Source organism: Pholcus phalangioides, unplaced genomic scaffold (genome assembly GCF_987345545.1).
Source record: "Pholcus phalangioides strain wild (caught in Gottingen) unplaced genomic scaffold, Ppha-v1.0 ptg000017l_1, whole genome shotgun sequence".
Lineage (NCBI taxonomy): Eukaryota > Metazoa > Arthropoda > Arachnida > Araneae > Pholcidae > Pholcus > Pholcus phalangioides.
In genome coordinates, this window is record NW_028301610.1 from 58365646 (window position 1) to 58392291 (window position 26646).

Consider the following 26646-nt stretch of genomic DNA (forward strand, 5'->3'; position numbering starts at 1 on the left):
TTTTACTATTGTTAATAATGCCAGATAACTTAATCCTTCAAACAACACTTATTTTTGTGAGCCATCATCACTTATTCTATAAGGATGATGTATAACAAGGTTATTTTTTATTAAGAAAATGTTTTTCAAAGGTTCGTTGGTTTCTTGTACTCCAGGGACAGGACAAGTAAGAAGCAGAATTTTTCCTTTGTTTTCATAGACGTGGCGATTCTGGCTTATAGACGTTATTTAGACGTGGCTTTATAGATTGCTTTCCGTGCACAGTGTATACAAACAAGTTGTATACTCAAACTCTCTCACATGTGTATACAAATTCATCACTATCGTAAAGATAGATGCAATTAGAAAAAAAAGTAAAACACTGCAAGAAACTCAATGACCTGATTTTTTAAACTGATTTTCGTAGTACTGAGAGTATCTCTCGTAGCTTATTGCAGCTGTCCGTAAAAACTATGGACAATCTGTAGCAGTTGGCAACTCTGTATACAACAAATTTTTTTGGTAAAATGAAGTGGTTTTTTTTATATGGAGTCTCAACTGTAAATATTAGAACCAAGAAATGTGATTCTGGTCATATTGTTCATTCTGTAACGTACCATGCGAGGTGTGTCCACTTCAAGACAAAATTTCCATTGTAAAATCACATTGTCCACCAATGACTTAACCTGTAGATTCAATATACCTCCATCTGGCAGAAATTCCATACTATGAACTTCTTCAAAAATGAAAAAATGCTCTAATAACTCAAGCAACTTGGTGGAATCAGGTAGTTCAACTTTAGGGTTCTGTTCCTGTTAAACAAAATATATACAGAAAACATACATGTTGTTTCTCAAACATGATAATGGCTAAATGAACTAAGAATTCTCAGCTATAATAGAAAACACATTTTATATCAGCAAACAAATGTAGGTGATATCTATAACAAAATAAAGGAACATCAAGGAAAGAGACTTCCTGGATATTATTTGCTGAGGTGAACTCTGAAAGAAAAGTCTACTGGTCTCTGCCAAGAAATGAATGTGGTACTCTCACAATCCCGGCAAGTGAGTTAACCAATAAACCAAAAGCGATATGACTTTACTTTCCCTATAACATGCTCAGTAGTTTCCTTATAACACTCCTTCCTGACTAAGACCAGTAGATTTTTTTTCTCTTTGAGTTAACCTCAAAAATAATATCTAGAAAGTCTTTTTCTTGGATGTATAGTGGGTTGAGAAAAAAATCACCTTTCTCTAAAATAAAGAGAGAAAACTTATCCATTAAAAACTCGACAAGCACATGACGCTGTCATAGTTTTCTGTTTTGTGTTTTTTTAAACTTAAGGAAAAAAATATAAATTTAGATCAAAATTTACAAAAATTATAACAAAAAAATTACTGATTTAGTAAAACCAGAACTCCCAAATCATTAAGCATGAAATAAAATAAAAAAAAAACTGATATGAATCACTAAAAATGCTTGAGTTTTTCAGCAATACTTTCTTTTTTTACAAAATACAAGTAGCATGAAACAAATTTGCTTTCTAACCATTAGTTATGAACATAATTACTAATAAATATGGTAGGTTGGACAAAAAAATTTCAAATCAACGTCGGATCGAAAAAATAGTTTTTCTGATAAAATGGAAGCAATATGTATTTGTAACTTTAGCAATATGTAACTTTATAACCCAAATCAATACAGTATAGTAAAACAATCATAAATTATTAATAGTCAAATTTTTATCTCAATTAATATGAAATTATTATAATTATCAATTAATGTATGAATTAGTCGATTCTTCTTAGGTTCTTATATTCTTCTGTTTATTTAAAATGAACAGTATTCACCTTTCTTCATTTGAATGAGAATTAATAAGAAGTATACCAGATCTTGGGCTGTTGAATAGTTTTTACTGGTTAACTAGGAGAAGACCCTTCAATTACTTCATTATGAGGACTACTATTGAACCACACACATACATGCACCTTGCCCACATATTCCTTTGCGGAACCTCTAACGAATTGAACAAATTGGTACATGTTAGAACGTGCGCGTGAGTGTAGTGAAACCTGACGTGAAGTTTGTTTCTGTGTAATGCTTGTTATGTGTTGTGCTGCCATTTGCCACCAGCTTTTCTAACTATGAGTGAAGTGCAATGATTGAATACTTTATCGTTGTAGGCCTGTTGCTCTCTGTGGTGAGACTTTTTAATGGGGAGATCGGCTCGCATTTGCGCCTCATTATGAGGACTTGAAGGAATCGACTAGGAGTAGAGGCTTAAGGTCCAATCCGCACCTTCTCGTGGTGCAACCCATAAGTGCCATGTTTAACATGTAGTGAACGGATGTGGATGGGTTTCCTCCAACCCACACTGGCCAGCGTGGAGGATCATGACCAAAAACCCTCTAAAAAGAAATATGAACTCTGTCTATAAACTAAGGCTCTCGGTCCCCAGCAGTCTGGGTGTCCTTGGTTATGGCGGTGACCAGCAAAACATGAAGACAGGGGGTTTAAGAATCTCTGGATTGGACCAAGCTACCATAAGATGATGGCCTTGGCCACGTATAACGGATGATCTCTTTCATCAGAAAATTGTTTACAGGAATTGGAAGAAGAACTGGAAAGAATAAATTGGGACATATTAGGCATCTGTGAAGTAAAAAGAAAAGGAGAGGAGAAAATCAAACTTGTCAGTGGACATGTATTTTACTACAGAGGAACAGATAATGGAAGAACTAGAGGAGTAGGATTTCTCATAAATAAAAAGTGGAAAAATCATTGAGTTATAGATAGCATATCTGATAGAGTTGCAAAGTTGGTCAAACAAATATCAAGTAGACAGGCCGTAAATAGTGGGTGGGGGGGGGGGGCAACTGCTCTGGATGGCAGTTTTAGGCGGGAACAAAAAACACAGTTACAAAATTATGATTTTTAAAGGTGTGGGGACGGCAAAATAATGTTTGCCCCAGGCGGCAAAAATCCTAGTTATGGCCCAGCAAGAAAATACCGGATACAGATTATACAAGTCTATGCACCAACAACAAGCTATTTTGACAAAGAAGTAGAAGACTTTTATGAAGAATTAGACAAGATGAATAGTAAAGGAAACTATCATATCAAAATAGTAATGGGTGACTTCAATGCTACAATTGGAGAGAGAAGAAATGGTGAAAGCTCAGTTGAAAGTCATGGTTATAGTGTACGAACAGACAGAGGAAACAGACCTGTCGAATTTGCAGAGAGCGAACAGTTATGTATCATAAATTTATTTTTTTAAGAAGAAACCTCAAAGAAAGTGGACTTGGAGAAGCCCAACTGGAACAACAAGCGAGATCAACTACATCCTATCTAATAAGAAGCATATGATCCAAGAGATTGCAGTGTTCTCTAAAAATTCAATACAGGAAGTGATCATCGACTGGTGAGATGTAGAATAATGCTTTACACTAGAATGGAAAGAACTAAGCTTATCAAAAATACAAGAACTGTCATCAATATAGCAAATCTTCAAAAACATCAATATAAATTACAGTTAAAGCTGAAGAACCAATTTGATTTGTTATTTAATTCCACTGAAGATAGACAAGACGTCACCTTGATGAACAGAATTTTAACCACTACCCTAAAAGAAGTAGCAAAAGAAGTCGCCGGAGAAAAAGAAATTGAACCAATGAAGAAAAGAACAGAAGAAAAAAAGAGAAACTGATGAAAGACTAGAGGGAATTTCAGATTAAGAAGAATGACCCTAAATCAAAACACAGGGGTGGGAAGTGACAAAGTCCATTTCGGAGCAGCTTTGGAGCAGCAAAATTCAGGATTTTGAGCAGTTTTGGAGCAGCAAAATATAGGATTTGGAGCAGATATTTATAAATTGGAGCAGGGAAATTAACAAGAATATTTTTGTTAACCCTCACCCCTTTTCAAAATAAAACTGCACTGTCTTTTGTTATCAAACATCTTGCAATCAGCTTGTTTTTTGCTTTTGGTGTGTCAGGCTTTTTACACCTTGTTTGAAAGAGCGGCTGTCATAAAAATTTTCGCACCAGTATTTAAGATGATTTTTTCATACTCGGAAAGAAATTGTTGCAAAATGGGAACAGAATAGTTGAATATAGAATTTCGGAAGAATCAACACGTTTGGCGATTAAGCACTCATTATTTGGCGAGATTGGCGATCCGACACTCGTTATTTGGCGATGTTGGCGATTTAACGCTCGTTATTTGGCGATGTTGGCGATTTAACGCTCGTTATTCGGCAAAGTTTCTAAATTAGCAATCGTAAAATTCGGCGGACATGCACTTCTTACTCCCGGAATGAAAATTTTTTTCACGAAACATCGGGATTTGACGCAATCGGGATCGATTACAGTAATTTCTGCTGCTTCCAGTGGCGACTTTTTTTAAACGGCAACTGACTCGCATTTCGCTTTAAAGCTGAAAGACCATTGCAAACCATCTTCAGTTGCACGATCACGGATATTATCGGGGTTTCACGATGGAAAGGCCGATAGTTTAAATAAGGCGTACAGTGGAATAAAACACGCTCTTAGAAAGAATCGTTTCGCGGCAAGCAGGAACAAAAATTTTTTTGCGTCCTTTCCGAAATTCCGGGCATACTGAAGCAAAATTCGCTATTTGGCGCAGAAAAATACGAAAATACAGTATTGGAGCAGGATGCCGCAAGATGTTAATTTTGGCGCAGAGTTCCCACCCCTGCAAACATGGAATATGCAGAACTTTGTAAGATGGTACGAAAGCAGATTACAGAAGATGTCAGGAAGTTTGATTGTGAAGCACTGGAAGATAACAGGAGCTCAAAATCAGCAAAACGAAAACTGTGTCTTGAGAGAAAGGACATTTTTGCACTAAAAAGGAAAAATGACACCATCACAAAGGATGGAAATGAAATTATTAGTATTGTTGAGAAATTTTATAATACTTTATACAAACATTGAAGAAAGAAACTGGAACAGAGGATAAGGAGCAGGTAGAAAAGAAAATGGAACAGAATTCGTACAAGTAGCACCTGTGCTGAAAGAAGAAGTTTACAAGGCTCTAAGATGCATGAAAAAAGGGAAAGGTGAAGATGGGATTTCAATAGACATTGTTAAATAAGCAGAAGAAGAATTTTGCCAGTATGTTAGTATTCACAACCTGAGTGGCGTAGTGGTAAGATGCTCGTCTTCCACTATGAAGGTTACTACCAAGGCCCATGGGTTCAAATCAGAACATTGAACATAAGAAGCAAGTTCTTTACCAACCGAACCTGGGGCAACCACCAATGGATGGAGCCTTCATTTCCCACCCAGCTCCAATGGTTGGAAATTGCCATATGGCAATATATGATCGAAGTTGGTGTGCAGTAAAGTAGTATGTTAGCTGCTTTGTTCACAAATTGTCTCATAAAATCGGATGTGCTTGAAGATTGGAATAATGCAATGATGGTTCTTCTTTACAAAAAGGGCATAAAAGAGGTTATCAAGAATTATTAACCAATCAGTCTTTTATCAGTAATTTATAAAATCTTCACCAAAGTGCTGACATATAGGCTTGAATCTACATTGGATGAAGTGCAACCAAAAAAACAAGCAGTCTTTGCAAGTGGATTTAGTACAATGGATCACATCCAAACAATCGGGGAACTCATAGAGACACACAAGGAATAGGAATTACCATTGTGTATGGTCTTCATTGATTTTGAGTGTCTTCACATCTGCTGTTGTTAAAGCTCTAGATGTAATTGGGGTAGAGAAGACTTATACATCAATATCATTAAAAAAATATATGACAAAGCACCTACAACGATCCGTTTGGATAAAGAAAAAGCAAAGATTAAACTCGGAAAAGGAGTCAGACAGGGTGATACTATCTCACCAAAACTCTTTACTGTTGTTTAAGAAGAAGTATTCAGAAAACTAGATTGGGATAACAAAGGAATTAAAATAAATGGAGAATTTCTCAACCATTTACGTGAGTTTTGCAGATGACATTGTTGTTATCAGCAGTAATCCAGACTAACTAAAAGAAATGATACAAGAATTGGTGAAGGCAAGTATTCAGGTGGGCTTGAACATGAATCTGCAAAAGACTAAAGTTATGTTCAACCCCTTTGCGCTGAAGAGGACAATCTTGCTCAACAACACAGAGATAGAAGAAGTAGAAAGCTATGTATACCTGGGACAAGAAATTACCATGGACAACAGAATCATTAATGAAATAAACAGAAGGATCAGGATTGGATGAAGCACTTTTGGAAAAAACTAATTCTAAAGAGCCACATGCCATTATGCCTGAAAAGAAAAGTGTTTAACCAGTGCATGCTCCTAGCACTGACTTATGGAGCTAAAACATGGACACTTACAAGCAAGACGATACAAAGGCTACAGACAACACAAAGGAGCATGGAAAGATGTATGCTAGGCATCAAAAGGAGAGACAGAAAACGAATCACTTGGATAAGGAACCACACAAAGGCATATGATATCATGGAAAGAATTAAACGTTTAAAATGGAAATGGGCTGGACATATTGCAAGCAGACAGGACAACAGATGGACCACAAGTATTCTGGGTTGGTACCCCCCCCCCCCCCCGGTGGTGTTAAACGTCCGAGAAGCCGTCCCCACACAAGATGGATCGATGAGATCAGAAAAGTAGCTGGAGTCATCTAGATGGCTAAAGCATCAGGCAGAATAAGAAAAATTTAGAGGAGACTTTCATCCAGCAGTGGGTTGAAAATGGTTGATGATGATGATATCATATCTTAAAAAGAAACAAAACTAAAAAAACAAAACAACTTAAGAATATCAGACGTTATTGATTTGGTGATTACCAAGCAATGCTATAACCAGAAACCCCATAAGGAATACTATATTATACCAGAACAGCATACCATCTTGAACAAAGATGCTGGCTCTTCTGAAAGGATCTATTTTAAAGATGTTTAATTGATGATAGTGAGCTCCAAGTTCTCTCAGAATCAAACAAGGACTTGTACCACTTTGCCAGGTCACCTCAGACTCATCTTTGAAGAGAACATTCTCCCCATTCATCTGCAGTTCAATGAACATGCAGATGTGCCCACTGCAAATTATCCCGTCCGACTGACAAAAAGGAAGTGATACACAACTGATTGGTAACCTTCCATACAGACCACCTTTATAAAGCCTTTTGCATAGCTGCTATGGTGGTCGAGTGGTCATAGTGACGGACTCACACTGCGAGGATTTGGGTTTGAACCCCACCGTCGCCATAGTGGTGGTCAGCTGAAGTTGGTTTTCTGTGACTCTCAACCTTGAGGCATGAATGCAAGTCAATCTTCCTGTTAAAAAGTCTTGCCACAGAGAGTGACAGGCCTACAACAATACAATAATTCAATCATTACACTTTCCTCATAGTTAGAAAAATTGATGTCAGATGGAAGCACTTACACACAACAAGCATTACACAGAAACAAACTTCATGTCAGGTGCACTACACATACACACACATTCAAATACAATGCCACAACAGGTAAAATTTCCAATGAGGTGGCTGAGAAAAAGATGCCCATAACAAATATGGATGTCATATTTCATTCCACCAATTTGATAGAAGTTCCGCAGAGGAATGCATGTGTGGTTCAGTAGTAGTAGCCTTTTGCATACAGTAGCTTATTACAGGCCTAATGTCCTCTCCGAGGTTGTAAAATATTGCACTTTAATTTAATATCATATTTCACTCCGGAGGTTCAAAAAAATCAGTTACTGTCTTTCTTTATTATTTTTTCCAGGATAAAAATTAAATTCTTAAGGCCTTCATAGCACCATAGCTCAGAGGCTAGAGCACTGGTCTTATAAACTAGAGGTCATGAATTCAATCCTCACTGAAGTGTTTTGGAAAATTTTCTCTCACTGCCTGAGATAGGTGAATGATGATGGCAAATCAATTGAGATAGATCAAGGGTGTGGCTCTTGTGTTTTGTTGTTTAGTGCAGTAGTAGCACAATAATACTTTCTCCTTCTCTCTCTCATAGCTGTATCCGATATTAATTTTGTGCTCAATGAAGATTCAATAGAAGCTGGGTTAAGAGAGCTTATTTTTTAAGCAAAATTGAAAAATTAGACATCAAAATGAAAATCTTTGATGCCAAGGTTATGATAACGGTGTAGATACAAAAGAAGTTAATTCAGGAGTGAAAATGTTTTTTGACAGTCACACTACCAGAATTTCCATCTCTACAAGAATTACAGGAGCAATCATTTTGACCACTATTATACAAATAGATGATATAGTTGTAAATGCAGATTTATATTTTGACTGAATACAAGAATTAGGTCCTCCCTGTCAGGTCCATCCTGTTGTATGTGGGGGGGCCTCTCGGGCCTCAACCATGTGAAAAATATTGTATATATATACATATATAGAGAGAGGTGGACCTAATATATATATATATTTCTACTTTTTTACATTGCATTTTATTTATTTCAGAATTTCAAACTGTAAATTTTCAGGAACATTTGCACAAGAACCAAGTGAATTTCGATCTCCTTCTTAAGAACTGCTGTCACAAGGAGACACCAGTATCGATTGGTGAGGGACAATGCAAGGTTATGGTGTTGCAGGGAATTTTTCTCCAATAGGGTTGTTAATAAATGGAATAGCTTACCCCCGGAGGTAGTAAATTGTAACACAATTGACACGTTCAAAAAGAAATACAATAAACATGTTGGGGTAAATCGAGAAGCTATCCATACTTAGAATCAGACAACCATAAGTATTCTTTATGGGCATTGTATAATATTTTGTCATGTGTATATATTTGTTTATAATTTTTGTAATTGCATTTTTAATTGGGTTGCTGTATTTTTGAAATATATGACATCCATATTTTCATGGGCATCTTTTTCTCAGCCACCTCGTTGGGCATTTTGCCTGTTGTGGCGTTGTATTTGTATAAATAAGAAAAACAATGAAGGGATGCTAGGGATACTAGACTTCCCATATGCCGCTGTGGTGGTTGAGTGGTCATAGTGACGGACTCGCATCGCGGGGACCCGGGTTCAAGCCCCACCATCACCACAGTGGGGGTCTTCTGTGGTTCCCAACTTTGAGGTGCAAATGCGAGCCAATCTCCTCGTTAAAAAGTCTCGCCACAGAGAGCAACAGTCCTACAAACAGTACAATTATTCAGTCACTACACATCACTCACTTCACTTCTGAGATATAGATGGCAGCACTGAAAAATCATACACAACACTAGATACGCACTCAGACTGTTACGTACACGCACTTACACTTCCGGCACAATTCACTAGGTAGTAAATTGCCTATGGCAATAGACCTGAGTTGTGCTTGGTTTGAAAAAAAAAAAGACTTCCCATATAGAAATGATTCAATAAAGCAAGCATGGGAACGTATGTGCAAAATAGTAATGTACCAATAGCAGCAGTTTTATCCGAAACTGTTGACGGGAATTACCGAAGGATTATCCGTCACGTAGGTGCGGCATTTTGTGTCTTTCTTTGTGTTTTTCTTCGTTCTCGTGAGTTTTACTTAGCGTGTTTTTTTTTGGGTCATATTCTGCTGTGTTTTTCTTTTTCTAGCACACGTTGGATTTGAGAGATAAATGTTTTTTTTTTAATTGCTCTTAATTTTTTAAATTTTAATTGTGTATTTTCGATCGAATTAAATTTTTCTCTTCGCATTTCATTTTCATTGTATTTTTGTCAGGTTTGTGTTTTCTCCCGCTTCTTTGATATAAATTTGTGGGGTTTTTTAATGTTAGTGTGTTAGCAAACAGTGTATACTTTTTCCCGGGTACTCTCAATAACTTTGTTTTTCTTCCACTTGGGCCTATTGTTATAGTGTTAGTGATTTGAGATAGTTAGCTAATTCTAATAAGTGTAAATTGTACTTTATAGCCTAATACTTTTTTTAGAGCGTGTTGTATTCTTTATATACATATATATTTTCTTCTTCGTGATTTAGTGTTGAGCATTCTATTTTACTTAATTTTTTCGTACAATCTCTTACGTATATTTCGCATTGTAATGTATTTTACATTATTTTAATTTCCTTTCAATGTTTCTCATTTTCCTATTTTTAATTAATTATTATTATCTAGTTTTAGCAATAGTGTTAGTATGCCTCGACCTCGACTAGTGTTGTGTAGAGCTTGCGATGGGTTTCTCTGATCTAAGGGTATAGTAGCTGATAGTTTCAACTGTAAAGGGTGCTTGGATAGGGCAAGGCTGGAACTCGAGGTAGAACTCGTAGGAACTCGCGTTGCAAGAAAAAGTTAGAGTGCTAGAGGGCTCGGTTATAATGGAGCCACTTGTTGTTGAGCCACCTGTTGATGAAGAAGCAATCTCCACGAACAACAACAGTTTAGAGGGCGAATGGGTGGTCGTGGATGAGGTAGAAGGGGATAGTGATAGGGGTTTAATCATAGGCGATTCTATGGTTAGGAAATTGGGAATAGAGTGTGTAGGGATTTTTTGGGGTTTCGAGCGCTGTTGCCTTCCTGGGGGAAAGATTGGCAATGTTCGAGACGTTTTCATCGCCGAAAGTTGCCCTTGTGGGTGATTCTGCCGGTGGGAATTTATCAGGTAGGAGTGAATATTAGTGAATCTCTGTCAGAGTACCGGGATTTACTATTATCCACTAGGGGGGGGGGGGGGTTCAGATGTGGCGGTGATTTCAGTGCTGCCAAGGGGTAGTAGGGGATATAGGAGTAGGATCCACCAATTCAGTATAGGCCTGAAGGACATTTGCTCCTCACTTGGGGTCATGTTCTTGGAGCTCCCCACATTTACAGATAGGTGGCTTCATTCGGATGGGATCCATCTAAATAAGAGGGGGGCCTGTGAGGTTTACGATAGTCTTAGGTCAGGTTTTTACTCCCAGACCACGAAGTCGGGAATGCGGGTTAGTTAATGATAATAACAACAGTACTGACAGAGAATTACCCACCTCTGACTTGGATGGCTTCTCGATTGACACTAAATCACTGGATAAATTAAAATGTGTGCTAATAAATGCCAAGAGCTTGGGTAATCAAGATTTTTTAGAAACCATAATAGTTGTGGAGGGCCTGGATCTTATAGCCATTACAGAATCTTGGACAAACGATGGGGATGAATCTTTCTTACACATCTCAGAATACGATACTTTTTTGAGAAATAGATCTAATAGGAAAGGAGGTCGAGTGTTGATATACGTGAAATCATGTTTGAAGGCTAGAAAGTGTAACTTGCAGAGAAGTGATATTGAAATTATATGCAGGGCCGGACTTAGGGGGGTGCGAAAGGTGCGGTCGCACCGGGCCGCAAAATTTCAAGGGCCGCAATTCTTCTGGAAGAAACCCTTTTCTTTCTCAGCAGATGTTTTGGAAATTTTTGATTAAAATTTTATTTTCCCCCTATCAAACTATTATTGATTGTGAAAGGAGGCTTTCAGTTAGAAGCCCTATAATATCATTTTTAGTGTTATTAGGTATGGCATTAGCTTATTTCAAACAGGAAAAGAGTGTATGCAAGTGGTCACATTCTTTACCCCTGAAAAAAGTCTGGCCTTTCTTTTTTCTGCTATTAAAGATATAACAGGGCTACACCAAGGGAAAAAAACATGCTAAGGACATCAAACAAAAGGGACACCAGAAAAGAAATCTAGTAATTTTTCCCCAATGACAACCTCCCCTCTCATTGGAGTTAGCATCTGGTCTGAAGGTACCAATAGTGCTCACAATGCATAGTTTCATCCGGTGGTGCTTCCATTAGCCATAGTAGCCTGTGACATGGATATTTCTAGATGACGACTGCCTCAGAATGAGGCAACTTCGACTGGCCTACGGAGTGTTAATTGCATACCTTCCTGGGAACTGTCATGCTTTCCTAGGGTGCAAGGCCGTAGTGTGCCTTTGCAGGGCAGACTTTTCGTTGGAGCCCTTCCTGAAAGGGTTTCCTATTAATCAAAATAAATGTAAATTTTTGGGAGTCCCCCCCCCCCCCCATTCGGCTCGGGGCCTCTGGGACAGTGCCCTGGTTGCCCCAGCCTAGTTACTGCCCCGCTAGGGAGGCTTGAAAGCTTCTTCAAAATTTTCCTAACGCCACCATCTGAGAATACAGTAATTCTCTCATATATCCCGGAAGACGGATATACAATGTATGAATTTTAAATTGTGAGAATTTTTAGAACTGAGCTTTCAAAAAAAAGGTAAGACATCTCTTCCTCTGATTTTTTTTCTCAATCTAATTACTCATTTAGTACAGTACCGACATTAGAGATATTTTGTTTCATGAACAGGGAGTCCAAGCATAAAAACATTTAAGATCACAAAGGTCTAAAAATTTAGGATGTAGGCAACGTTGCTTGTAGCCCAGATAGTTCATTCTCTGATAAGAAAATGTGTTTGCCAACTATTAAATAAATTATATGTGAGGTTTAGACTGATTGCAGTAGCGTTGCTAATATTCGACAACTTATACAAGGGCATCTTTTTGAATTTCAAGTTTGAATATTTAAATATTGAGACTGCAATCTTGGATATTATTTGTGGCAAAAAAACTTTTGGTTTTAAACAAGTAATAACATCGGCGTGATCACATATAATGAATCCCACTTGAAGCATTTTTCGAAAACTCGTCTTAAAAAACGTGTGTAGGCGGGAAAACACATTACACGGGAAATTTCAAATGTTAGTAAAAGTTAGAATTATGAAAATAAGTCGTACGCAGCGAGAACTTTCCAAGTGGGAACCTTAAATGGAATACACTTTATTTTTGTGAATCTCAGTACTCGATTCTTTTACTACTATTATTTACATTAGTTGGGCAAAAACAAAATAAGATTCGAAAAATGATCAAAGTTATCGCACTGTAACATATCTTTGATAAAGATGATGAAACATATTAAAAATATGTCAGAAATGCATGTCTGTTCAATATGATTCGAGCCACGGTGAAGTGTAAGCAGGTGGACCACGCTAATTATTATAAGTCATTTATAAATTTTGTCAAATTAATTAAAACGCAATTTCCTCTCAATATACCATGTTTGATTACGATCTCAACTATCAACGCGTTCCTGAAACAGTGGAAAAATAAGCATAATAAAATGAGTTCTTCCTGAACAATTTTTCCCCCTTCAAGATTTAAAAGGGGAAATTTTATTTTATTTTCGGAAGTCTAAAAAGTTGGGGAGCGACTGCATAAATTTTTTTGGAGGGGCCGCAAAATTTTTTTGCGCCGGGCCACGAAATTCCTAAGTCCGGCCCAGACTATATGGGTTGAGCTTGAGAACAAAAGACGTCATAAACTTATTGTAGGGGTTTGCTACAATCCACCAAAAAGGGATCCAAACTCAATCGCCAAATTTCATGATGAAATTTCCTACATGTGTAAGCGTAAGAGGGTTCTCATACTAGGGGATTTCAATTACCCAGGTATTGATTGGGAGAATCTTTCATCTAGAGATCAGTATGAAAGAGACTTTCTTAAGTTGGTGCTCAAAAATTTTTTGTATCAGCATGTATCAGAAGCCACTAAAGGTACTGCTATTATGGATTTAGTTCTTACTAGTTCTGATGATCTTGTTGAACATGTTTTGGTGGGGGAAGAGTTTTCTTCCAGTGATCATCGTATAGTCAGATTTCACTGCAACTTTTCTTCGGGTAAGGTTAATAACAAAAGACTGGTTCCTTGTTTTCGGAGAACTAACTTTGATGTTTTGAGAGGAAGGTTAGTGGAAGTTTTCAAAGACTGGTTGGAATCAGTCGAGGTGGTAAGTCAATGGGAAGAATTAAGTACGAAGCTGTCCTCTGTTTTGCACGACGTCACACCCTTTGTTTTCAAAAAGCATGTTTGTACATCGCACCCTCTGTGGTTCATGGATAGCATGCGTAACTTTTATCTTGAAAAGAAAAGAGCATTCAGAGAGTATAAAAGTGGACAAGGTGACCTATCATTGTTTACTGATAAAAGGAGAGTGTTGAAGAAAGCGATGAGGGATAGTAAAAAGGAAGTTGAATCTAGGTTGGCAGGTAATATTGGCTCTGAACCAAAATAATTTTTTTGATATGTCAATAATGGATGTAAGGGGACAGTTGACCCTCCTCTCTATAGGAGGGTCTATAGTAGAGAGCAATATAGGCATGTGTAGTGCTTTCAATGACTTTTTCGCGTCTAACAATTTGGTTACATGTAAACGATAGAAAAAGTACTGTTTAGACATGATGCATGAGTTTTAATAGGGCGTGTGGTCTCCTCGAACAGCTAAGACTGCTGCACACCTGTTTGCCATGGATGCGATGAGGTTATCGATCAGACTTTGGGGAATACTGTTCCACTCCTCAAGAAGTGCAATCTGCAAGTCTCGGACAGTAACAGGCGGCCTTGGTCGCGCAGCAATGCGTCGTAATTGGATTCAGGTCAGGAGAGCACGCTGGCCATTCCATACGCTGTATTGTTTCAGCTTCAAGCATGTTCTTTACCAGACGAGCTCTATGCGGTCGGGCATTATCATCCTGGAAAACAAAGGAATCTCCAATGGCTCCAGCGTAAGGGATGACATGAGGTCGCAGTATCTCGTCTGCATACCTTCGGGCCGTCAAAGTGCCATTCCGAATGATATGCAGGTCCGTACGTCCGCCTATGCTGATTCCACCCCATACCATCCAACCAGCTCGTCTGTATTGTGACCTTTCACGAACGAATGCGGGGTTATTTCGAGTGCCCCCGTCCCTCCATACCAGAACACGTCGGGTGTCACACTCCAGACTGAATCGAGACTCGTCTGTAAACAGCACTTGGCTCCAATCATGTTGCTCCCAATCTCGATGTTCAGCAGCCCATCTTCTTCGGGCCGCACGGTGGCGTGGGGTCAACGGAATGCACACCATTGGCCTACGTGCATAGAGCCCTCCCTCATGAAGCCGATTACGTACTGTTTGGCTGGACACCCTTCGTCCTGTTGCCAAGAGCAACCGTCTTTGCAGCTGCGTAGCATTCTCTGTTCTGTTTCGACGGGCTGTTAACTGTATATACCGGTCATCAGTTGCTGTAGTGGCGTGTGGCAGACCTTGCCCTGGTCGACGTCTAACATTTCCTGTTTCTTGGAATCGATTCCACAGCCTTGCAACAACACTTCTGGCGACTCCAACAGCGTCCGCGACACTACGTTGTGTTTGCCCGGATTCCAGTCTGCCTATAACACGCCATGCCATGGATTCTGGTAAATCACGTTGTTGAGACATCCTCAAGTCACCTTGTCTCAAAAAAAAAAATACTGCGCAATCGAATTTCACAGTTACGGCAGTAAAACAGACGTTTCTGCAACATCCCGATTTCTGCCCTTATCTCCTTTTTCTGGTTTTTGATGTCATGAACTTTGATTTGCATATGAAGTTTTCTTCTTCCGTTTCCTGCTAGGCTTTAAATTATGGATGATTCATTTTATGTTACTTATCGGTATACATCTTTGCGTAATTTTGTTAAAACCATGTGCTCCCCTAATTGTTTTGAGCAGTGTACATTCATAGTGTATTTAAAAACTGAAAACTTTTGCGAAGTAAAATTTCCAATTGTGGTCAAAAAGGCTGCTCGGTTATTCAAGATAAGCTTAATTTTTGAAAATCAATGATATGACTTAATATTTTTTTCGTTGCTTCAAGCCATTTTTTTTGAGGAATTAAGAAGAGTCACAGAGGGAAATTTTCAAATTTTTAAAAAAGGAAGTTGAAAATGGCAATGAAAGTTTAAAAAGTGATCAAAATGACCCCTCAGTAGTTCGTTCTAGTATTAATTCAAATCTTAAAACTATTTTTGGGACTTGTTAGAGTGTCATTACCTAACTTTAGTTATAAAAGATATTGCAAAATAATCCAAAAATATATGAATGCAGATGTAGAATTAAAATAATTGAGGGGGAATATTTCCCTTTTGTTATTTTAAAGGGTTTTGCCACACACTACAAATAACCATTAATGTGCAATAAAGGAGCATATTTATTGAAACAGCATCAAGCTAACTTTTAATAGTTCAATTAAAAAATAAAACCGTTTTGTGCAAAAACGAAACCTTTTGAAATTGATACATATATATAGATAAAATATATTTACTACAATTAAGTGTTACCTTGAAGCGTTGTTTTACTGCTTTCAAATCAAGCTCTTCACAGAAAACCTGAAAACTTACAACCATCAAGACACAATATCCATCTTTGACTCTGTGTTTAATCAAGCATTCTTCACCGTTGCTGAGAAATGAGCGCCAAGGAATAGCATTCAACTGATACCTAGAGAAAAAATATGTATTACAAGCTGTTACCTGTGGCTTTGCTAGCGTGGATTCTGCAAACTGAATATTATTCAGCGATGAATCCCCCATATAACACTGAACACCTCATGAAAAAAGATGAACTTTCAGAAATCCTGTCTTTGTGCATATCTACATTATAAAAAAATAGTACTGGCTAAATTTCATATTTATGGGTTCAGCGTTTTTGGCTCAGTAATGATTGCTCCATATAAACTTTGAGCAGCCTCCTCCCCACTTAGGGGGGTTGAATTTTGACACATTCCTTTCAGTGAGCATTTACATTACAATACAAAAATGCTGACCAAATTTAATATTTATAGCTTCAGTGTTTTCGACTGCGGGATTTCAACATATGATGCTCTTCCTTATTGAACCCCCTTATGGGTCAAATTTCGAAAAAAAAACTTAGTTTCTGAGTCATGAAATGAAACTTCTAATAAATTTCATGCATTTCATTGGTTTTGACTTGGCATGATTTCTCCAGCTATTTTGGACCCCTCTTATGGGTTGAATTTACAAAAACCTCCTTTTACTTAGTCATCATGCAATAAAACTTCTGACCAAATTTCATAATTTCAGTGGTCTCAGCTCGGCATGATTTCTATGTTACCTTTAAACCCCTGACCTTAAGGGTCGGATTTCAAAAAACAACTTCTTTGTTGATATTTATGCCATGAAACAAAACTTCAGACCAAATTTCATGACTATAGATTCAGCGGTTTCGGCTCCGCGTGATTTCTGTGTGTCACTTTTTAACCTCCTTTTGGTCCCTATATGGGTCGAATTTTGAAAAGCCCTTTCTCAGTGAGTCTTAAGGTAATGAAATAAAACTACTGACCAAATTTTGTACTTTTAGTTTCACCGGTTTTGGGTCGTTGAGATTTCTCTATGTAACCTTTGAACTCCCTTATTAAATCGAGCCCCCTCCCCCTTAGGGGTTGAATTTCATAAAACCATTTCTTAGTAAGTTTTTACGTCATGAAATAGAACCACTGACAAAATTTAATATTTTTTGGCTTCACTGGTTTTGACTTGTTGTGGTTTCTCTATGAAACCTTTAACCCCTTTTGACCCCCATAGGCAGGGCCATAACTAGGCAGGTGCAACAGGTACACCAACACAGGGCCCACTTGGAAGGGGGCCAGAATGGGCTTAAATGGGCCAGAAGGGGCCCATTAAATTCAAATTCTTGCACAAGGCACAGGAATGGCTAGCTATGCCCTGGCCATAGGAGCAGAGATGCCACTGGACTCTAATTCAACTAGGTCCTTTTTGAGTGAAAGTGGGTCCCTCTGAAAAAAAATTTATCTTGAAAAAAATTATGCCCCCCCCCCTCCCCCATAATTCACTGGTATCTCTATGAATTTTATTCCAGCATGTCCCAGGTCTTTGATCACCTGCTTATATTTCTTCGTTGAGATTGAGCGTGGGTTATGTTCTGGGTAGGAGAAGAAGGTATCTGTGAATCAAGTAATTCATTTCTAAAAACATGTTCTATCCAAAGGTTCATTTACTTTCATTGTCTACTAGTGGGGAAAACTTGCAAAGAAGCTCATTAGCACTGAGAATTTAACATATGGAATTCCGTACGTATAATAAATCTAAAACATTTTTAGAATTCCCATTAGTTCTTCCCATTTACAATGTTTTTCCATTTAGTGCAACTTATTTTCGTGGTCCTAACAATAAGTAATTCTCATTAAGATTTCCTGTTTAAAGTGTTTTCCTATTTACAACGTTTTTATGACAGTTTTTTGAAAAACGTTACAAGCAGGATCCACTTTGATTAACAGTTGAAGGCACACATTTATATATTTACTAATAATCAATGTATAAATTCCCTTCTGATTGATTTTATATTTCGTTAAAAAAATCTTAGCACTTTCAATATCTTCTGATCAAATTTAAAGCAAATTAGATTCTCTCTCTCCTCTCTGACACTTATCTTCTCATTCCCTATTCATACTTCGGTTTTCCTGGTAGAATGATTTTACTTTCCTTCCCTGCTGGTCCACCATTCTGATCTGTCACCATTTACCTGCCACCTATTTTAACACCTGAATATGGGAGCTATGTCAGATTTGTGTTGGAGAAACTTAACAGTGTACTTATGTGCGCACGCCAGCATTTGGCGTGTTTTGTGTTCAGTAGGTGGTGCTATCTATCTAGCGCCGCAGCTAGATACTTTCACAAACGGGCAAGTACACATTTTGACACACCCATGTCATGTAGAAGAAGCAGTTATAAACTGTGAATCAGAGCCCAGGACACTAGGGCCACCTGTCCCTCCCAGTTGTGGCCCGGCATCTGGGATCTCCAATCTGGTAATGCGTGCATTTGAAGTTTAATGTATGCATATTTGTGTTGTAGGTCTGTGTGATCGCCGTGGCAACCAGAAGTTTTTTCAAAGGAATAGCCAACTCAAAATTTGAAATCTTTAGAAAATCACATTTTTAGCCGATTACCGCAATCGCAAGTTTCAAACACAGATTTTCACCAAAAGCAAAATTTGGGAGGGACGTGATAAGGGGCCTCATTGCCGTACGCAGGAGGGCGTTTAAAATTTCGGGTATTTGACGCGTTATAGCGCGTCAATGGCATCTCTGCCATAGGAGAGCGAATTTCTGAAATCGCCTTCTTAGTGAGTTTTTTTTACGTCATGAAACAAAACTTCTGATCAAGTTTTATGACTATAGCGGTTTCGGCTAAGAATTTTCTCTCTATGTTACCTTTCAACTCCCTTATGACCCATTAGGGGTCAAATTTCAGAAAACGCCTTTATAGTAAATTTATACGTCATGAAATAAAACTTAGACTAAATTTCATCAATATAGCTTCAGCAGTTTTGGCTTAGCATGATTTCTATATGTTACCATTGAACCACCTTGTCATGGAAGATAAAGAAAATGAATATAAATGATGGATAAAATGATGGTGGTCGATACATAAGGGGTCGATCAAAAATTGCAAAAAATTATGAGATTCATGCCATAGCATGACACACCTTATGACCCCTTGGGGGTTAAATTTCGGAAAACCCCTTCTTACTAAGTTTTTGCGCATAGGCGAAGATAGGCTTGAAAGTCTGGGGGGCACGATGATGATAATGTCAATCCATATATACATTAGATCAGACGAATCCACCTTTGACATTTGAGGGCAATGCTCCCCATGCAGCCCCTTATATATCTCTGCCCAGGTTTTTACGTCATGAAATAAAACTTCTGACTAAATTTCATGATCATAGATTCAGCGGTTTCAGCTCAGCCTGATTTCTCTGTTACTTTCTAACCATTTTTGATGCCCTTAGGGGGTCGAATTTCGAAAATCCCTTCTTAGTAAGTCTTTACGTCATGATGTAAAACTACTGAACAAATTTCATATTTTTTGGCTTCACCAGTTTCGACTCTGTGTGATTTTTCTATATGTAACCTTTGAACCCCCTTATGACCCCCATGGGGGCGAATTTCAGAACAGCCCCTTCTTAGTGAGTTTTCATGTCATGAAATAACACTTCTGGCCAAATTTCATGACTATAGATTCAGCGGTTTTGGCTTGGTGTTACTTTTATATGTTACCTTCTGACCCCCTTAGGGTCAAATTTCAAAATACCCCTTCTTAGTGAGTCTTCACGTCATGAAACAAAACTATGGACCAAATTTGATATTTATAGCTCCAGTGGTTTTGGCTGGGCGATGATGAATCAGTCAGGACATCTTATTTTGTATATACAGATTATTTAATCATTTTCTGTGAACTCAGATATACAGTCGAACCCCGATTTAATGAATCAGAAAAAAATGGACAATTTTTTATTTGTTAAATCGGAGTGAAATTGTCAAATTGATCAGGACCATAAGCACATTTGAAATGGCAATTTTTTAAAGCTACTTACTTTGGGTTTTGACAACAATTGAAAAAAAAGATATAAACCTAAAAAAATAAAAGTCAGGAAATTGGTAGAAGCAGTGGCGTAGCCAGGGGGGGGGGAGCAGAGGGAGCGATTGCTCCCCCAATCAAAATTTTGCCTACATTGGCGCCTATTTTTCTAAATGACTTTTGATCTTCAAAAAAACTTGAAAAATATTGACTTTTTCATTTTATACCTTCATTGACTATAATGTGATGAGTAAGGAACAAAATCTACATTTATATTTGAGCCTCTTACAGTTTCACAGTGATTGGGTTTGTACTAACCCGTAAGAGAAGAAGGAAAAAAAGAAAGAGTAGGTTTTCATTACCATTTTTGACAATTGCTCTCAAGCTCTTCATCTGGAAGCATGTTCAGATCAGCCTCTGTTCTCCCACCTTCATTAAAGGGCAGAATCTTGCCCGCTTCTAGCTCTAACTTTTTCTATTGCTATTGATCGTTCGTAGAGCTCCTTGAAATACCTTTCATAGGTATGAGGATATGCCGTTCATGAAATGTTCATTCTGAAGGGCCATCAAGAGCTTTGACTAAGGCGCTTTTTGAAGAAGTTAAGCATGGGAACCTATTGTGGACAGACCACTGAACCTATGAAGTAATGGTGGCTAGGATTCAAGCTCCAAGAAGTATCGCCTTTTCTTTGGGCGCCTTATGTAGAGCTTGAGGCATAGGCGGGGATAGACTTGGAAGTCTGGGGGGGGGCACGATGATGATGATGTCAATTCATCTTGAAATATATACATTAGATCAGTCGACTCCACCTTTGACGCTGGGGGGGGGGAGACTTAGCTAGATTCATAACGCCTAGAAATGCCTCGCTACCTGCAGGTGCCTTGGCAAGAGCTACTAGCTTGTGTATAGGGTAGTGTCAAAGACTAAGAAAAGGTGGAAAACAGATATGGGCTTTTGAGCCGTAAAAAACCCAAGATTTTGGTGCACAATAGGGGGTTCTGGAAGAGTTTTTCTTAAAGGTGGGTAAATAAAAAATCTATAATCTTGGGTCAATGGCGCTCTGATATGTAGAAAATGGGAGAGGAAGTTAGTCTTCTATGTTTGTACGGCAATATATTGTACTACATTATATACGGTGATAGTGCATAGAATTTTATGTTAAAATGTGATTTTTTCAGAAACATTGTTTTTTTTATGGTGTAGTTTCTCTTTTCTATGTTTGTTTCATAATTATGCATATACAGCAGTGTGCCGAATAGGAGAAATTATTCCCTGGAAAAAGTTATGGCCAGTGTGTTTGCTAACTCATGACACGTATATCTCCTCTCCAATTAATTCAAGTATTTCTTAAACTTTTGGCATCCGTGCTCCCCCCCCCCCGACTTCATCATTTATCCGTGACTGCCCAGAATGGCCTGACGCATCCTGAGATGCCCCTTTCCCCTATTCAATGCTTATCCGCGAGCTCCACCTGCTCCCTAAAGCTGTTTAACAAAAAATATTTTCGAAAAACCTTTGTCAAGGTCACCGCTCCATGTTGCCTCTGACGAAGATTGGTGGCGCACCACGGTGTCGCGGTGCACAGTTTGAGAACCCATTGGTCTAATGTAAGAAAAACCCACTACAAAGAACTGAATAAGCACGCATCAATACACCAACACGTTGAGACGTCCTTAAAAAAAAAGGTGGCGATGAGCCACAAGCGCACACATTGAGAATCCGTTGAATATTTCCGAAATAAAATAATTAAAATTCACTATATATACTCATCGCTTTTTAACGCAGAATTCCGGGCGTTATTTGTTTCTTTATTTCCCACAACAACACATAGGTGGTCTACGCAGGGTCGTCTTACGGGCATCAAAGGGACTTTTCTAAGGCCCTTTACCTTTTCAAAAAGGTCTGCCTAACATACCACTCTCGAAAATTTTAACTGGATCTCATCTTCATGAAGTCCTTTTTGCACTTGAGGCACCTGGACTGGAGCTCGAATTGTCCATGTATTACGAGAAAAGTTTAAAAGTAACTGAAGATACATACGTATACTCTATTTCAGAAAAACAAAAAGTGTCCATGAAACGTTGAGTCTGCTCTTAAAAGATTATCTAGTGTTTTTTCAATTAGCACTTATCCGAGGGCTTATACAATACTTTCTAATATGAACTATGGTGTCGTGAGGTTTGTCAGCACTTACCCGAATGCCCCCTGGTCAAATTACAAGGGGAAAAATCCAAGAACTTATTTGTCCAGGGGATTCTCAAACTGTGCATCACCAACCTTTGTCGAGGGCACCGCGGAGCATCCCGAAGGTTTTTCAGAGATTCTTTGTTAAACTTCTCTGGGGAGCCGCGTACAAGCATTGATTAAAGTAACGGTTCACCGCGGATGGAAAAAGTTTGAGAACCCCTGCGCTAGTCTGTACCATTCATCACTGTACATACTGTATTTCCATTCTTCTCTGATTTGTTATAAAACACATCGCATGAATTTATTTCACTAGAAATAAATATACATATACTATGTGCAATGCCTTTTTAAGTTTTTCAACTTCGAGCTGAACTCCCCTTTATATAGTATGTCCAAAGAAAGCCGGTAGATAATAAAACATAAAAAATATTTCAATCAATTCATACACCTGCCACTTTCACTTCGATTCGGAAGATGAGCAGTTGCATTGCAAACACGGCTCAGAGATACTTAAATAGATTACAGACACATTCCACAATTTCTGGCGCACACTAATTCATTTGAAGCAGTAGTTCCTAAACCTTTCTGGATTCGGACCACCCTCTGCTTGTGCGTCTGCAATCTAGTAGTATGTGATAACCACTGTGATCATGTGGGCATCAAGATGGATTGATTCATCCCGGTTTGAGTTCCACTAGTGGCACAGTGGCGGTTGACTGAAGCGAGTTGAATTTCTAGGTACGAATGCTAACCGATCTTTCGTTTGGAAAGCCTTCCCGCAGAGAGCAGGCACGCTTTCACCGTGGTATTTGCATAACACGAAACTTCAGGCACCTGTTAGTTTTACTTCTAATATGGAAGACGGCAAAACCTCTCGAACTGAAACCATGCATAACTATGACATCATATATACATTATGGTCCCGCATAATACAAGAAAGAACTTTCCGGCATACATTAATTTGTTACAATTCCGGTAAGAGGAATGTCTTTCTACGATTGAGTATAGAAGTAGTGTACATGTGATACGTGCTTACGATAAGAGTGTAACATGATAAAAGCGATTAAATGGAAAAGCATGAAGATTTCTGTGTACTTTCATATCTTGGAATAATTTTAGAGAAAGAGAAAATATATATTTTTTCCTTTGTATTTTATTCTCCTATCATTTTTTATATTTTAATCTAAATTTTTTTCCAACTACCTGTTAGGGTGACTTCCCAGTTGTTTTTGGTGTTTGCATTTGTATAAATACACAAAACATAAAATGAAATTTACATTTTTTTAATTAAAAAATTAAAATACATTAGTCAATTGAAAGGTAATTAAGTTAATTTGAAAAATAACATCAACTGAAAACAAAATAAATTTGATTTTTATAAATCGGGAAATTTAAAGTTCTTTCCACTAATGCATAATTTTAAGTTTGCGCCTTAAGCACGAACAAAAATTAGCGCCTTTCACAATTTCGCTCCCCCACGGACCAAAACCTGGCTACGCCACTGGGTAGAAGGTAATATTTCAATGAAAAAATTGCTTGATGGAAGTTTTTTTTACCTGGTACGTCCAATATTTTTATCAAATTGTGTCAAAATTGTCATATTTTTGCTAATCCAAAAATGTATTCTCTTCAAATGACCCGCTGTTCTTTGCTTGTCAGGACAGAGCACAAACTTGGAAAAAGTAACTTTATTTATTTACTGAAATCTAAACATTCAGACAGCACATTATTTTATGGTATTAATGTATATCCAGAGGCAGATTTAACTGCGGATGGGCCCTGGGCCCTGACTTCTGGAGGGACATGCAAAACCCCATTTTTACACTTTTTGTAGTTTAAGAGGCCCTTCTATGCATGGGGCCTTTAACCGACCTTAATCTGCATCTGTGTATACCAATTGACCACTGAAACTTTTGTATGCATACTCTAAATGACTTTGCTGTCTGCTTTACTCTAAAAGGAACATATTCCTACTCCCCTCCTTTTGTTTGTCTCTAAAGAAGAGCTGAAGGTCACATCCTGGGAAGTCGAATTTTGGGACTGTGGTTTTGGGTATCACAACGAGAAATAAGAAAAAAAATGGATAGTTCAAAAAAATTGTTATATCGAGGGTTTTCATTTGTTAAATAGGGGTATGATCTTTGCTATGTAGGAATTTGAGAAAAAAAATTGTTAAATTGAGGAATTCCATGAATCAGATTTTGTTATATCGGGGTCCAACTATATGTTAACACATTGTGACTAAAACTATAAAAATTTTGTGATGCAGGATAAATATGTCGGTTCACGAAAACTTTGCCCCAGACATCTCGACCCTAGCACATTTCATTCCAGGTACAAAATTTTGCCCCTCACATTTCGCCCGGTACATTTGGCCCCTGGAAATTTCAGACCTGACATTTTGTCTACTCTGATCATATGATCGATCCAGTGAGTGACCAGTTGAGTGACCCTACAGTGATCAAGTGAGTGGGACAATTACCTCTGACATTTCGTCTGCCCTGACCTTATGAGTGAACATATGAATGATGGTACGAGTGACCGTATGAGTGATCAAGTGAGTTGAACATTTACCCATGACATTTTGCCTACCTTGACCGTATGAGTGAATGTATGAATCATGATACGAGTGATCAAGTGAGTTGGACATTTACCAGGGACACATTTTGCCTACCCTTACTGTATGAGTGATGGAGTTGGACGTTTACCCATGACATTTTGCCTACCTTGACCGTATGAATGACCAAGTGAGTGACTCTATGAGTGATCAAATGAATTGGAAATTTACATCAACATTTCGCCTGCCCCAGCCATATGAGCAAGCGTAGGAATGACCGCAGGAGTAACAAAGTGGGTGACCAAGTGAGCAACTACGTGAGTTGGACATTTAGTCCTAGATATTTAATTTCACATCCAACATTTTACCCCTTGTGTAAATGTTAGGTAAGTATGCAGCAAAAATTTGCACAAAGCATATAATGTTTTTAATGTAGTGAAATCATGATATAACAATATTCTGCTGGACAATTAAAGATCTCATCTTAGAAGGAATGTCTTTATACAATTACTCCTTATACGTCATTCATGTTGCAAGGTGTTGTATAGTTATAGTTATTGAAAAAAATAATAATAACAACATTTTGATTAACACCATTCTCTAACTTCTAATAAGAAAGTTGTTACCCTGTCTCTCCTGAGGCAAAAAAATAAAAATAAAATCAACGTTTCTTAGTCTAATATTCCCTGAGATATTTCATTCTATGTAACTGATGTAATTACATTACTAATATCCATATGAGTTCAAATGAAAATTACACCTTCATACTTAGGTTCACCATACCTCATCAAGGAAAATGCGGAAAATTGCAATCCTGAATATGGAATTCACTCAATCAGTACACTGATTGTACCCAAAAGATGTAATTTATGATTAAATTTGCTAATTACTGCAAAAATGGATTAAGGGTTGGGAAATAAAATTGCTACAAATCGCAGTAAACAAAAATGTATTTAGTTAATAAGGTTTTCATGGCCATCATTTGATGAAAATTGTTAGTTCGGGTTTGAAGACCGTTGTCCGTTTGAGTTAGTTCTCAACGTTTCCCCAACACTAGTGGTTGGCATCATGAGGAGAATTAATAAAACTGGATCAAAAGTCAAGAGTTTTCCATTACCATTAAACTTTATGCGAAACTCCGGGTAAAACCCCTATCTTCTTCGTCATTGGTTGATTGTTATCCAATATGACATGGCTATAGTGTTTATGTTGAAGATAATAAACACTTTAATTTAAAAAAATTTTAAGAAAAGAAGAATTTTCTAAAATTTTGACATTAATTGAATTGGGAGAATCATTGAATTTTTGAAAAATTTTGATTTCAAAGTTTTTCTCTTCTATTATAGCTGTTTTTGTGCTTGTATATTTCAATGGCCTCTCTGTAGATTCATGGGAAGAAGTGGTCAACATTAGCTATTACCTGTGTTTTGCTGTTTACCTGTGTTTCCCACGAACTTACAGAGAGGCTATTGAAATATACAAGTACAAAAACAGCTATAATAGAAGAGAAGAAACTTTGAAATTGAGCATACCCTGGACACCATCTCTCAGAAGAATGAGAACCTTCCCCTTCAAGATCCAGCAACAGAATGACGACAACAGCCAATCATATAACTCCACATCTCTCAGTCAATCTGGTTCTCCTGGCATAAGAACTGTTTTGAATTCACTGCCAGCCATAGGATCAACTAACTAATCGCAAAACAATAGTGTATGTCAAGCCACTCATGTACGTAAATACAA

At 37.8% G+C, this 26646-nt stretch overlaps 1 protein-coding gene across 1 annotated transcript in view; it reads right to left on the bottom strand.

The window, feature by feature from the left end:
* Positions 1-26646, bottom strand: part of LOC149074171 (non-homologous end-joining factor 1) — a 77809-nt gene that overhangs the window by 46296 nt on the left and 4867 nt on the right. The window contains exons 2-3 of the mRNA XM_089246668.1: positions 16097-16256; positions 597-791 (exon numbers count right to left, since the gene is read on the bottom strand). Coding sequence (XP_089102794.1) covers positions 597-791; positions 16097-16256 — 355 coding nt within the window. The remainder of the gene's footprint in view (positions 1-596; positions 792-16096; positions 16257-26646) is intronic.